At 38.7% G+C, this 14,242-nt stretch overlaps 2 protein-coding genes across 2 annotated transcripts; both read left to right on the top strand.

The window, feature by feature from the left end:
- The first annotated feature begins 560 nt into the window (after positions 1-560).
- On the top strand, positions 561-5,008 carry LOC109238300 (polyadenylate-binding protein 2-like). The gene is made up of 6 exons (XM_019404731.1): positions 561-671; positions 812-914; positions 2,386-2,456; positions 4,015-4,206; positions 4,353-4,483; positions 4,589-5,008. The coding sequence occupies exons 1-6, from the start codon at positions 624-626 to the stop codon at positions 4,635-4,637; spliced, it is 594 nt and encodes a 197-aa protein (XP_019260276.1). The 5' UTR covers positions 561-623; the 3' UTR covers positions 4,638-5,008.
- Positions 5,009-5,500: 492 nt separating this feature from the next.
- Positions 5,501-9,853, top strand: LOC109238299 (phospho-2-dehydro-3-deoxyheptonate aldolase 2, chloroplastic-like). The gene is made up of 5 exons (XM_019404730.1): positions 5,501-6,273; positions 7,141-7,418; positions 7,581-7,857; positions 8,591-8,836; positions 9,381-9,853. Exons 1-5 carry the CDS (start codon positions 5,731-5,733, stop codon positions 9,630-9,632), a joined length of 1,596 nt encoding a protein of 531 aa, XP_019260275.1. The 5' UTR covers positions 5,501-5,730; the 3' UTR covers positions 9,633-9,853.
- The last annotated feature ends 4,389 nt before the right edge of the window (positions 9,854-14,242 follow it).

Raw genomic sequence — 14,242 nt, 5'->3', positions numbered from 1 at the left:
AAATTAGACTGCGTAAATAGGACAAAAGTAAACTTTTTAGTTGTATATAAAATTTTGAATCCCTTTGACATAAGAAGATGATATTAAAGTGGTATAGAGATTTAGAAATTATCTTAGGTTACATGCCCAAATCTTAAATATGATATTTTATGGGTTTTTTCAATCCTCTTATATGAATTTCTGGCTCCACCACTAAAAAAATATAATTTATATATATAGTTAATATGCATTTCATTAAAATAACAATCATAAAGATAACAGTAAATTTATAACATTTGTAAAAAGATTATTCTACTTATAATTTTGATGAACTTAAATTACAATTTATAATAAGTATAATATAATTTAAATTATAGCTAAAATCATAAAAGAATATTATATAATAAAAAAGTATTACATAGAGGAGGAAATAAAAGATTCAAGGGCAAAAAATATTGTGTAGGATAAAAGGGGGAGAATAACTATTATTCAAAATTGAGGGAGGAGTTTGATTTTTAACTAAAATTTGGGGAGGGTAAATGATTTTCACCCAATTTATAACCTAAGTAATTACCTATTTTCCCCATCGTCTCTTTTTAGCCTCATACGTAAATATTTTGGCGAGGAAGAGAGAGGGAACGGCAATGGAGGACGACGTGGAGATGGCGGCCGCCGATAACAGAGCAGCCGTGGTTCTTTCCTGCTCCTCTTTCTCTTTGTTAATTTCGCCTTCAATTTTTTTCCAGCCCTCGTTTACCGTTTTTGTTTGGGATTACTGAAACCCTAATTGTTGGTAATTGAATTGATGTTAAAAGAAAATGTAATTAAACAGGAAATGGATGAGATGAAGAAGAGGTTGAAGGAGATGGAGGACGAATCTGCTGCTCTACTTGAAATGCAAGCCAAAGTTGAGAAAGAAATGGGTTCCGTTCAAGGTCTCTCTCCCTTTAATTAATTATTGCTTAAATAAATAAATAACTAGACAACTTTAATTTGCCTTAAAAATTCGAATCACGTGTCACTATTGGAATGAATAGGTCTCGAATAGAGCGAAATATACAGAGGATATGTTGCTGACACGAGCAAGTTTGGGATTGGGGTGTAATAGAATGATATTAGTAAATAAATAGATGGCTTTTTATGTTAATTCGTTGAAATAGACATCCTTGCGTGCTTGTTTATATGTAACTTTTGGCATTCATAACGTGACTATGTCACATTGTTAGTTTATTGATATGCATAATGATGAGTAAATAGTTGTGGTAGATTTAGTTGGACTTCGAATGTGCTACAAGTAGCAACTAGCTTTATGTCTATAAGTAGTCAAATTATATGGTTAGGTTAGATGTTTTGATGTATCTGTTGGTTAGTGGGTATGTGCTTGTGTCCTTTCCCTTGATTCTGCTGGTTGCAGAACAATTTTTTTTATAGAATCCTTATTAGATTTGTGTCAAATCAATATTGGTTACTTTCTGGCTAGCTCAGTCCTACTATGACTGTACAGATTAGGAGAAGTTGTAGAAGGAACCAATCTTTTGGCTCTTGCCGTGGTGTGAGAAAGAAGAGGTGTAGTAGGAGAGAGATTCATTCAGTGAAAGAAAGAAAGGCTAAAGCAGAAAAGGAACCAAATTTTAGAGAGGTGGATAAATAAAGAAGAAGCTAAGCACCCAAGAGTTTGGCCTAGTAATCGCTGAGAACCATGAGGTATTTGATTTAAATCCCAGCGGAGGCAAAAGTAGTCGGTTATTTATTCCCATCTGCATCTGTGCTAGCCTTGGTGGACAGAGTTACCCAGTACCTTTGTTGATGGTAGGTAGTAGATACCTCATGAAATTAGTTGAGGTACGCGCAAGCTGGCCCGGACACCACGGGTATATAAAAAAAACTAAAGGAAGAGGAGAACTCAGGGATCACCTTAAATCAATTTGAGCTAAGTGACCTAGACATGGAGATTACAAAGATAATCTTTTGGTCTTTTGAGATGTTAACTGATGATGAGAGTTTGGATTGAAGAAGTATTTTGTTTTTGTCATTAGGTTTGCTTTTTCTCTGATAATTTGTTTGATGAATACTTTTTAATTTGAGTTGGACAAGTTTAAAATACCTGTCTCTTTGTTAACAGTTTGAACCTAGAAGTCTAGAACCAATAACTTTTCCTACGATAGCCGTTGTTTTATCCCGTATATTTGTCTTACAGTCTTAAGGGTTCTAGTTGCGGTAGCACTATGGTGAGAATGTGGAATAATAGTGGTTAAATTCTATTGTCTGATACCTAGTTCTCAGTAATAATCACTGAAGAAAGCATCAAAAGGCGCTAAAATCCTTTTCTATTCATGTTTTGCTTTGTGATAAGGTTTATCCATGTGTTGCTTTTATTTATAGATTTTTTCCTTTAATTGAAACCAGACCCTGCTGCTGCTGCTGCTACTCAAGCGAACAGGGAAGAAGTGGATGGTCGATCTGTCTTTGTTGGCAATGTGAGGCTTCTGTTCTTAAAAAAATTCATGGTCTGTTCATTAAAGATTATCTTAAAGTAGCTTTTGCCACTCGGGACACCTGCTTAACTCTCATATCAGTTGGTTTTTCTTTTGTTCAATTGGTTGCGCATCTTGAGCTCTACTTGGTGATATAAAAATAGTACTAGCATTTTTGAGTTTAATTTGAAATAATCATTTAGTTGTTCTCTTTGAAAAAAATGGCTATGACTATTATTCATGTGTGCATTTTCTGGCATGCATTAAGTGGCATGTGTGTGTCACATTGTAGTTTGTAAAAGTGGAGGCATTTCACACCATATATTTTGGAAGGGCAATATGGGAGCACAAAACAAAAATAACATCCCAAATGAAATTATTAAAGAAGGGAGACTGGAGAGTATATTCTAAGAAATAAGTATTTTGAAAGCTAAGCACTATTGCCCCCAGGGCCTAGCTCAAGTGGCAAAGGGTGGTGGATTTGTGTCTTAGGTCACAAGTTCAAGCCCCCACACCATGCAAAGCAAAGCCCGGTATTTAAGTGGAGAAGGGTAGAGGGGCGGGCCCATTATCCACCGAGTTTCGAAGGCTGCGGTTGGTCCAAAGGATCGGCCCCAGACCGATTTCTCGGTCATCAAAAAAAAAAAAAAAGCTAAGCACTATTGACTTTATACAAGATTGGCCATACAGAGTCAAGAGTATGAAACTAGTTGGGATGACTCTCAAATGGTAGATTGGTTCCCATTGTTGATGGAGGGATTGGAAAACCCTTGCGTGAACTTTTTCAAAAAAAAAAAAACTTGCTGTGGAACAGTGAAAATCGTCGGAAAAGAACTGCGCTTCACCGGACTAGGGTTCCTGCTATTGGATAAAACTGGAACGTGAATTGAGATTGGGTCAACTCCGATGAACAAAAAGATGTCGTGGAAGGGTAGTTGGAAAGGATCACTTGCTCTAGGTTGCCAGTCAACTTAGCTTTGCTAAACTAGAGGGGATTACTAAGTAATTCACCCTGAATACGATGATATTAACCTCCATGTCTGCTGCTTTCAGTTAACAGTATCCAAGACAAGGAGACGTTGGATGGTTTTGGACTTTGATACTCCTGGTTATTAGTTTCTGGGAGCAAGAGTCATTATCGTATTGATGTTAAGGAATGTTAGTTGACTCTGGTTGGAAAGCACCCATAATTATGTTGAAGCCACTGTTCACGGGAAAAAGCATGGAGAAGGAATTGTCTGATATAGCACTTGATTGCTTATTAGGTAGTCATTAAGGTTAAGGATTCATGTTTACATGGTGAACAAACAATATGATGATTGTCCTTTCCTTGATGTGCATGATGGTGTGGTTACATTGTAAACTAATAAGAGGATGTTTGTTATCATTTCCTTGACGTGTATGGTGGTGGTGTTGCAACTTACCTTGGTGTGATTTACTAAGCCTCAGCTAAGCTTACACTTGGATTTTCTTATTGCCTTCTTGAATTTTGGGTACTGTCTGAAGTCAGTCATATCTTTGTTTTGTTCATCTGGTCTGAGAGGCTGAAGTTGTTCTGTAGGTGGATTATTCATGCACTCCAGAAGAAGTGCAACAGCATTTTCAGGCATGTGGCACAGTTAACAGAGTAACTATCCGGACTAACAAATTTGGGCAACCGAAAGGATATGCCTATGTTGAGTTTCTCGAAGCGGAAGCTGTTCAAGAGGCTCTTCTTCTGAATGAATCTGAACTTCATGGCCGCCAAATTAAGGTCAATTCTTTGTCCTAGATCCACTTTGTTCATATTTGTGCTAATACCTTTGGATATAAAACATTTTATTTGTTTTTCCTCTATCATTTCTCATTTGTCTGGCCCTTCCTTAACCTCTCCTGTGATTGCAAATGCTGTGTTGATAGGTATCAGCAAAGCGAACTAATGTTCCTGGTATGAAGCAGTTTCGTGCAAGGCGTCCAAACCCGTATATGGGATTTCGCGGCCAAACACCTTTCATGCCTGCTCCTTATTTTTATTCTCCTTATGGATATGGGTATGGTTAATTCTCTTCTACGCTTGAAGTGCACTTTGTTTGCTACTCCTATCAGTTAATTTACTTGATTAAATTAGTGAGGCAACTTCATTATCTTCCCTGCAGGAAGGTTCCTAGGGCTAGGGCACCCATGCGTTATAGCCCCTACTTTTGAGATGTTGCCTTTCTGGAGACATACGTACCGCTGGAATGGAATAGATAAACATCTCATTAAAAGTAGTAGCGACTTACCACATGTATGGCTAATTGCCTTTGCAGATCCTATTTATCATGAAATCATGCTGTTAGAGGCCTTTGTGGCAGAGTTTGTAATCATTAATTCGATTATTGTGTCCTCGAGAGCTCTATTACATAGAGGTTTTAAATTTTTAATGTCAAATTTGTTGCAGTTGAATGCGGAACCAACATTGCTATCTCCCCTGGGGGACCAAAAAGAAGGGGAAAAAACTGTTTCTTGTATTATTTTGCGGTCTCTATGTTGGCTGAAAGGCCGAGCAATATTCTTATTCCAAAAAGGTTCAGTTGTCTCTGGTGCATGTATGTGGGTTTTGAGACAGAAAGGGCAAAGAGGCAACTTAGTGGAGGATACGAGGATTGCCTAGATTGCTTTCCAGGCAGAGTTGGAACTGATTACGGGTTAGAGTCTTAAATGATATTTAATCCACGTTGGGTCTCTACTAGCCATCGTTCTTGTGGACTGCTGTTTTCTTTTTCATAAATTCCTGAGAAGTCTGATTTATTAATAAACAGCCGTGCAACTAATAAAATGGATTAATTTTCTCACTTAACTTGCTTCAACAGTAAACTTTTGATTTTGTGCAGTCTTTTACTCATTACCTCCATGCTATTTTAAATGTGTTTGCTCACTGTTCGTTATTTCTGCTTTCTTCGTTTTAAAAATATCTCCAATCTTTTTATATGAGTTTTTTTCCTAGTACGTAAATGGGTGCAGCGGATCCTCCTCCTCCTTGATCAACTTTATAACAATAACAAACTCGGTATAATTTACAAATTTCTCAAGATATAGGCGTGCTAAATGTCCAAATGCATGTAAGGTTGAATAAATGGAGCACATGCAAGAAGTTATTACATACGCACACGTCAAGAAGAAAAAAACAAGCAAGACAAAAGACCAACGGGCCACGTAAATTATGTAAAGTGAAAAGTGCAGCTGTACCATACAAATCCGGGTCTCTCTATTGCTCTGTTCTCTCTCTCTCTCTCTCTCTCTCTTTCTCGGCACAACAATGGCTCTGACAGCCGCCACCAGCAGCAGCAGCGGCAGAGGTGGCTCAGCTCTCCCCAATTCATGCCTTCAAACCCCAAAGCTTTCACCTTTACAAAAACCGACCTTCATCTCTTCCTTCCTCACCACCACAGCCACCCCTTCAAACTCCAAAATCAAGCCAAGAATTAACAAACCAATCTCAGCCGTTCAATCTCCACCTTCAACAAGAACAAAAACTGCTCAAAACCCAGATGGAAAATGGAGTCTTGAAAGCTGGAAATCAAAACCAGCTTTCCAGCTCCCTGAGTACCCTGATAAGGTGGAGCTGGAGTCTGTTCTTAAGACCCTTTCAACTTATCCTCCAATTGTATTTGCTGGGGAAGCTAGGAATCTTGAAGAGAAATTGGGTGAAGCTGCTCTTGGAAATGCTTTCTTGTTGCAAGGGGGTGATTGTGCTGAGAGTTTTAAGGAGTTTAGTGCTAATAACATTAGGGACACTTTTAGAGTCATATTGCAGATGGGAGTTGTGCTTATGTTTGGTGGTCAAATGCCTGTTATCAAGGTGATTTTCTCTCAAATTTCTTAGTCGCTAGAGGAACCTGGCCTATAAATTCTTTTGTTGTTATGATTACATACATAAATAGTGTTACTATAAGTCGCAACTTTTATAAGTAACAATATTTTAAAAATGTATTGAAAAACCAATGTTAAAGAAACATGTTTGACTCACCAAATTGTAATAGTGCAATATAAAATGGAATCGTGGGAGTAATACTTTTGGTGGTTTGCGTAATCACATGGCATACTGGATTTTGTTACGTAGGTGGAATTTGTCTATGATTACATATACAGAACTTGGTCTTCAATTGTTCTTGCCTTTCAGGTGGTTTAGCTGCCTTTCAAATGTTCTTGCCTTTCAGGTGGTTTAGTAATATTGTTATGTCTTTACGCGAATTGACCCTACAATGCTTAAATTTAAGTTTAATCATAGCATCTGTTAAGTGAAATCTACATTTCTTTTGATTGCTGTGAGAAAGCGTTGGATGGTTGACCTGATAGAAAAGATAGATGAGGATGCACTTGAAAGATGACAAATGAAGGTTGTTGCTTTATAATGTAAGTGATTGTTCGACTTATTCTTATTTGCTGCTTAGGCAATACAATGGTTGTACTTTACTCTGCTTTGCTCCATAGGGCTTGGGTTTCACTTACAGTTAAGAAGACCTCGTTTAACATTAAAGTATCCAAAATAGACATGCATATTCAGCAGATAAATTAACAAAAGGATCTAGAAGTTGAGAAGCAGGAGCTATGTCTTTACTTTAGCAGTTTATGTGATTGTGATAAAGGACTTACTTTATATAGTTGATTGATTCTGTAAACTGTGGGTGAAGGTCTGGTTAATTCATACTTGTACTTTACTGGTTAGGTGGGTAGAATGGCAGGTCAATTTGCGAAGCCAAGATCTGATCCGTTTGAAGAGAAGGATGGCGTGAAGCTGCCAAGTTACAGGGGAGACAATGTGAATGGTGACGCTTTTGATGAGAAATCAAGACTTCCTGACCCCCATAGGATGATTAGGGCATACGCTCAATCTGTAGCTACCTTGAACCTCCTCCGAGCGTTTGCTACAGGGGGTTATGCTGCCATGCAGAGGGTTAACCAGTGGAACCTCGACTTTACTGATCACAGCGAGCAAGGTGACAGGTATGCCTTCTGCTACGTTTGTTTAGTTGCTTATCGGAAAGAATTGTTAGTTTATTCTTATTTATCAAGAAAATGCTTGTCTATTTTTGGTTTCGTAGTCATGTAGATCTTTCTATAGTAACTTCATGATTGGCAATCTAGTGACTAATGCCCTTCACACAGGTACCGCGAACTGGCTCACCGAGTAGACGAAGCCATGGGCTTCATGAGTGCTGCTGGGATTACAGTTGACCACCCAATCATGACTACAACAGACTTCTGGACATCCCACGAGTGCCTTCTCTTGCCTTATGAACAAGCACTTACGAGGGAGGATTCAACTTCTGGCGTTTATTATGACTGCTCCGCTCATATGATTTGGGTTGGGGAACGAACAAGGCAATTGGATGGTGCTCATGTTGAGTTCCTGAGAGGAATTGCCAATCCACTTGGTATCAAGGTACAGTGCACTTCTTTTGCTGCACTTTGATTTTCTTAGAAGAAAGGGGTACTATGGTAGGTATGCTAATTGTGAAGGGCTGTAAGGAATATCATCTGCATTTGAAATGAAACTGAAAGGGAAAGATAGAATTGAAAGGGAAAGGTGGAATTGATTTACCATCCACATGCTGAGATTCAACTTTTAACCTGTGATTAGTGGTAAAAAGTTTAGAATGTTTGAAAACTGGTTAGCAAAAAGAAAAAACAAAGATTAGGAACTAATATTTTCCTAAGTTTTAGGTCCAAGAAAGATACTCCTTCCGTCTTGTTTTATATGAAGTGTTTGAGTAGAGATGGAGTTTAAGATATTAATTTAACTTATATATTGTAAAAGAGGTAGTGGTAAGCTATATTAGACAAGAAAACATCATATGAAAGTTAAAAATTAGAATAATACATGAATTTGAATTCTTGAAATTTTTATCAATGACGTTATTAAAAGAATTGTGACAAACATTTGAGATGTCCCAAAAAGTAAACTGAGTCTTATAAATTGGGAGGGAGAGTGTTCATACTGACCAGAGTTCAAATGTCAAATACAATGTACAAATATGGTATCCAACTTTTGTTTAGTATCCACCTTTTAAGCTCCCTTAGTTTCCACGATTTTAACTAGCTTGGATTTGTGACAGTTGGTTGACTGATTGATTCACATGCATGCTACATAAGCTACCTTTGTTTCCACAATGCAGGTGAGTCAGAAAATGGATCCAGATGAACTAGTCAAGCTTATTGACATTCTTAACCCTCAAAATAGACCAGGAAGAATTACAGTGATCGCTCGGATGGGAGCTGATAATATGAGAGTAAAGCTTCCCCATCTGATCAGGGCTGTTCGTGGAGCAGGTCAAATTGTCACTTGGGTCAGTGATCCTATGCATGGAAATACCACCAAAGCCCCCTGTGGACTCAAAACGCGTTCATTTGACTCTATCCGGGTATGCTGCTACTCTACCTATTTGTCTAATACTTGTATTAGAAGTTGCTTTATGCTCTCACGGTTGGGAATTCTGCTGTATTTTCTCAAAAGGTTTATCTGCCACCGTGGCAATAGAAAATAAAGTATTTTGAAACTCGTTCAGTATCCAAGAACCATAGAAGATTGAGTCCCACTAATGACTCATGAGAAGTTTGTTGGTCGCATGCTCTCGTATCTACATTTTGAAGTAGTACAAAGGCAAGAAATTAATTGATAATAAGATCTAATGAACCTTTACTAATTTAGGAAATTTGGTGACCTTATGCTGTTTATACCTGGCGAGTAGATACTCAAACCGTGTAACCCGAGTAACAACGTTAATGGTGATTTATTTCATTAAGGTCTCTTGGTGCTTGCTTGTTTCTACACATTTAACAATCAAGTTTGACTTCTAATACTGCTTTTTTTTACCCTTTTCTCCAGCTAAGTCTCACTTGTACACTATCCTAGTGATTTTCTTTTCGTCCACAGCTTATATATTGCGATTGCATGTATCTGTGTAGGCTGAGCTAAGAGCATTCTTTGATGTACACGATCAAGAAGGGAGCTATCCGGGTGGCGTGCATCTGGAGATGACAGGTCAGAATGTAACGGAGTGCGTGGGAGGCTCTCAGACAATTACTTACAATGATCTAAGCTCGCGCTACCATACACATTGTGACCCAAGACTTAATGCTTCTCAAGCACTTGAACTTGCCTTTCTTATTGCCGAGCGCCTCAGGAAAAGAAGACTGGGACCAAAGTTCAGGCACTAGAACTCATCTTGTTTGTTTGTGTCAAGGTATATTTAAGTGTAATATGGCAAAGATCCAATAGTGAGTCTGAAAACAATGGAAAGGCCATTAGATTAGAACCTCCAGTTGTGGAAAAGCTGTTAGTATATCTATGAGGTAACTTCTTCATAAGTGAAGTGAGGTACTTCTTTTGGTTTGAATAGTGGGGCGCTCTACTCATTCAAGTGGCCCTTTTTCACCCATCCCCTCTCGTTTTATTCTTTTAAAGCATTATTTTCTTAAAAGTATGTAGCCATTACTCTAAATTTAGTTTCAAAAAAATAAATAAAAGTAAAGCATACTTTTTGACGTGATGTCTTAAAAGGTTCTACCCACTCAATCAATGTATAAATAAATATCTTGCCATTTTCTCAAGGATGGAGGTCTTCTTTGGCTGAGAACTTTGGTAGAGACGGGACCCTTCTAATAATCAGCTCTCGGCTTGTTGGTAAGGTGAGAGCTTCAAGCCCGATTTCAGGTGGCGCACCCTCCACACAAGCACCGCCCGACGAAGGGGGGACGGGGAAAGCTACAGGCCCAAAACCTTCGACCCTTCTTTCTAAATGGGGGTGCCCGAGGCACCTCATCTTCTCATTTCGTCGTTGCTCATTCCCGTTAGGCCGAAGTGTTTGGCCTTTCCTTCTCCGCGCCCGCTCAGGCTTCGCTGACTTAACCGATCGAAACTTTAATACAACCTTTTCTGATCCCGCTGGAGGGGGAGACCCCATATTATACCAGCATCTCTTTTGGTTCTTCGGTCATCCAGAGGTGTATATTCCCATTCTGCCTGGATCCTCTTTTTGTATTGAAAGTGTTTTCAAATAGCAATCCATCGCGTCGGTAATAAGACCCATCTATCCTCCTGAGGAGGAGTTTGGTTTCAAACCCCGGTTCGAACAGGAGGAGTACGCCATGCTAATGTGCCTTGAATGATCCACATCTCAGGGTCAGGCGCCGATGCGCTTATTGAACTATCCATGTGGTTGAGAGCCCTCACAGCGACATATTTCTTAGTGCAACTCCGAATTCCCAGCTGTCAGTTTATACAGTGAAGGTGATGTTTGTTTGGTGCAGCAGAGAACTTTATCTCCACGCAAAATTTAGTAGGCGTTTGGACGGACATAAGAATTGTAAAATTTCAAAAAATGGTGAAAATTTTTTTCAAGTGAAAATAGTATTTAAAACTTAGAGTTGTGTTTGGACATAAATTTCAGTTTGGGTTGTTTTTGAAGTTTTGTGAGTTATTTGAGTGAAAAATTTGAAAAAAAACTTTTTGGAGTTTTTCAAATTTCGAAAATTTCCAAAATGCATCTTCAAGTGAAAATTGGAAATTTTATAAACAAACGCTGATTTCGAAAAAAGTGAAACTTTTTTGAAAAAAAAAAGAAATTTTTTTTAATGTCAAACGGACTCATAATAGTTTCAACATAATATTTAATTTCACTTTTTCTTTTCGCATAACTAATAATGGTATAAGTTAGTAGTAGAAGTAATTTTTATGAAAAACTTATACCATGCTTCTAGAGACAGATTGATGATGCTAGCTAGATCATTATGATTCACCATTCACTTTGTTGCACAAATTTTACCGCGCATCCAGAGACGGAGCTGTTTGACCAAAAAATTATATATTTTGGCGCAAATAATTAAATTTATATATTTAGGGGTCAACTTAGTTAATAATAATATTTTTAGATGGAATTTTCAACGGCGTAATGACAATTTGATGGGTTCGGTTAGATAGTGGTGATTGGGGCTGTTCAAAATCGAAGCGAAACCGTTATCCGAACCGAACCGATAGTTTATTTGCTTATTGGTATCGGACTATCGGGGTAATGGATGGTGAACGGATTGAGATTTTGTAATTAACAGCTTAACGATTTGGGGGCGGATTACTCAATTTTCTTATCGGATAAACCGTTAATCCGTTAAGAATTTTTATATTTATATTTTTGCCCTTATCAGTAATTCTTGTTTGTACTTGATTGGAAGACGACTCTTCAAAAATAATGTTAGATTAACAAGACAGTCTTTTGAATTTGAATCCGACATTAGTCTGAAAGCATCGACATGTCATCTTATTATGCTTAGAATTCAGACACTAGATGATATTATTCCCAGCATACTACCAGTTGAATTTGAACATTCCTTAAACCAAAAGAGTCGCAAATGGGTGCAAAATTGTAACATAGAATGATAGAACTGTCTGATGTCTGTAGCTAATGCCCAATTGCAGTCGTCTCTGACTTTTCATGAATTATGAGTGGACATGAATTGAATTCCTCTTTGGGTCATAGTATTACCTTTGTAGATAACATTGCTAATGGTATTGATTGTTCAAAAACTAACAGAGACGGTTTGAACTATGCATTTGACCATTTAATTACCACACGAAAATAATTATCTTATTATCATCACATCTGCACCATAAAATCTTCATTAGAAATTTTCCAAATTATAATAAAGGAAGAAGAAACATCATTTAAAATTTGATATTCACATCAAAATGTGCTAATATGCAGTAGCTTTTATAATTATTGTCAAACTAAAAGTGACAAGTCCCGTGTAACACTTTAACTGAAAATGTTAGGGTGAATTAAAATGCATGCTTATGTTAAAGGATTTGTTGATTGTTCAAAAAAATTCTATTTTGTTTAGCCGATAAATCGCCCGATAAACGTTAATCGGATACCAGTCCGCTTATTGTCTTATTGGATGACTAGCGGATTACTACATTTATAATCTGATAGCCGATAAGCCGAACCATTAAGCGTAATTATCCGCTCGATAAGCACCCCTAGTGGTGACAGCATGCAATAACAGTTCTAAAAAAGCATGAGCATAATATAGCATTCAATAGCAATGAATGTCAATAAATGACATTTATGTAAATAGGAGGAATGATTTAGCCAATAAAGGATGAAATGGATGGAGGTTCCTCTTGACAATGATGAATGACAGACAAATCTTTGAATATTCGAGTTATTCTCGGATCTGATGGAAAAGTGAGAAATAGTATAAACAAGAATCTTGATTGAAAAGGTAATGTTTGTATCTTAGCAAGAGATATCCGTCAGTCAAAATGAGTTCTTACAAGTGAATATTACATGCCCCATATCATTATCTCTTTTTCTATTTATATGAGACATATTCCTAGGGAATCCTAATAGTACAAGTGCAGCGAATATCTGCTAAAATATTCTCTTTGAAATCTTTCTTGATCTGTTTTAACTTTGCTTTTCATACTAGAGCCTTATCATGGAGATCGAGCGTGAATGTAGGGAAAGGCGGAGGACGGCTGTCTTTGGGAAGGTGTCCTCCAAATATCAGGAATACCGCACTAAGCATCGTGCAATGGCCGACATCTTTACTCAGGATCGCGACTTTCAGCTGTTCCGCGAGGGTCTTAAGCAAAAGGAGGATCAATTGGCGCAAAAGGTTAAGGAGCTAAAAGAACGAGATGAGTACCTGATGAAGGCTATCGCCCGTTGCAGTGAACTCGAGGCGTCCCTTAAGGTCAGGGAAGATGAGCTCGAGCTGAGTAAGGGGGTGATGGCCGAGAATGCCGACCTCCAAGTAAAGGTGGCCAACTTAACTGCCGAGCTTGATAAGAAGGCGGCGGAGGTTGTTGACCTTAAAGGCGAGCTGAGTGCCAGTACTGATGGGTTGGCTCATGCCGAAAGGGATAGGGCAACTGCCGTCTCTGAGGCAGAGGCTCTAGAAGACGCCCTCCGTGTTTGTAGATTGGAGCAGGACAAGGAGGTGGAGGCATCTGCGCTTAAGGTAGCGAGGCTTGAGGGGCGTACCCAAGATCTGGAGGCGGAGTTGTCCTCGTTGAACAAGCAAGTTGCTGCTTTGAAGACGAAGGCATGCGACGACAGTCGCAACCCTATACATCCCATGTCTCAGCCGACCCTGTCGTGCCTCGAGACTTGTATGAATTGTGGGTTCATGCCGAAGCCAGCTTGGCGTGTATAAGTCTCTTCATGCTGATGGGAGAGCGTCCGAGGCAGAACTTCGGGATGTAAGTGCCAAAGCCCGTGCAGCTCGTGAGGCATGCGGGTATGACCCCGTTACGCCTTACGGAGATGGCATTGATTCTGATGACGCGGACAAGCTCGCCTGCGATTCTTGGTACGAAGAGGTGTATGCCACGGGGAATGATGTGGAGTAGGGTCCTGGTTGTATTTATCATTGTTTTGCCATTTTTTGTGAGGGCGTCCTTGAGCTCTTTGTAAAAAAGACTTGTAATGTATTTGCTGTAATAGAAGTTATTTTTGTTGTGTACCTCTGAATTGTTGTTTCTTTTCTGTTTGTTTATTTGTCAGACTTTTGCCGTGGTCATGCTATTCCGAGTTGTTGTTGAAATGTTAACCCGTCGTGGTTCGAGCGATATCGAACTCTTTGAAAATGGGCTTAGCCATTGGGATGTTACTTTCGAGCTAATGTCGAAGTATTATCCCGTCGTGATTTGAGCGATGTCGAGCTCTTTTGTTTGATAACGGCCTTAGCCATAGGATTGTTACTCTCGAGCCGGTGCCGAAGTATTATCCCGTCATAGTTCGAGTGATGTCGAAATCTTTTCTTTGATA

This window comes from Nicotiana attenuata, unplaced genomic scaffold (genome assembly GCF_001879085.1).
Source record: "Nicotiana attenuata strain UT unplaced genomic scaffold, NIATTr2, whole genome shotgun sequence".
In the NCBI taxonomy this organism is placed as follows: Eukaryota; Viridiplantae; Streptophyta; class Magnoliopsida; order Solanales; family Solanaceae; genus Nicotiana; species Nicotiana attenuata.
The sequence above is the reverse complement of the archived record's forward strand: the minus strand, read 5'-3'. Positions and strand labels throughout refer to the sequence as shown.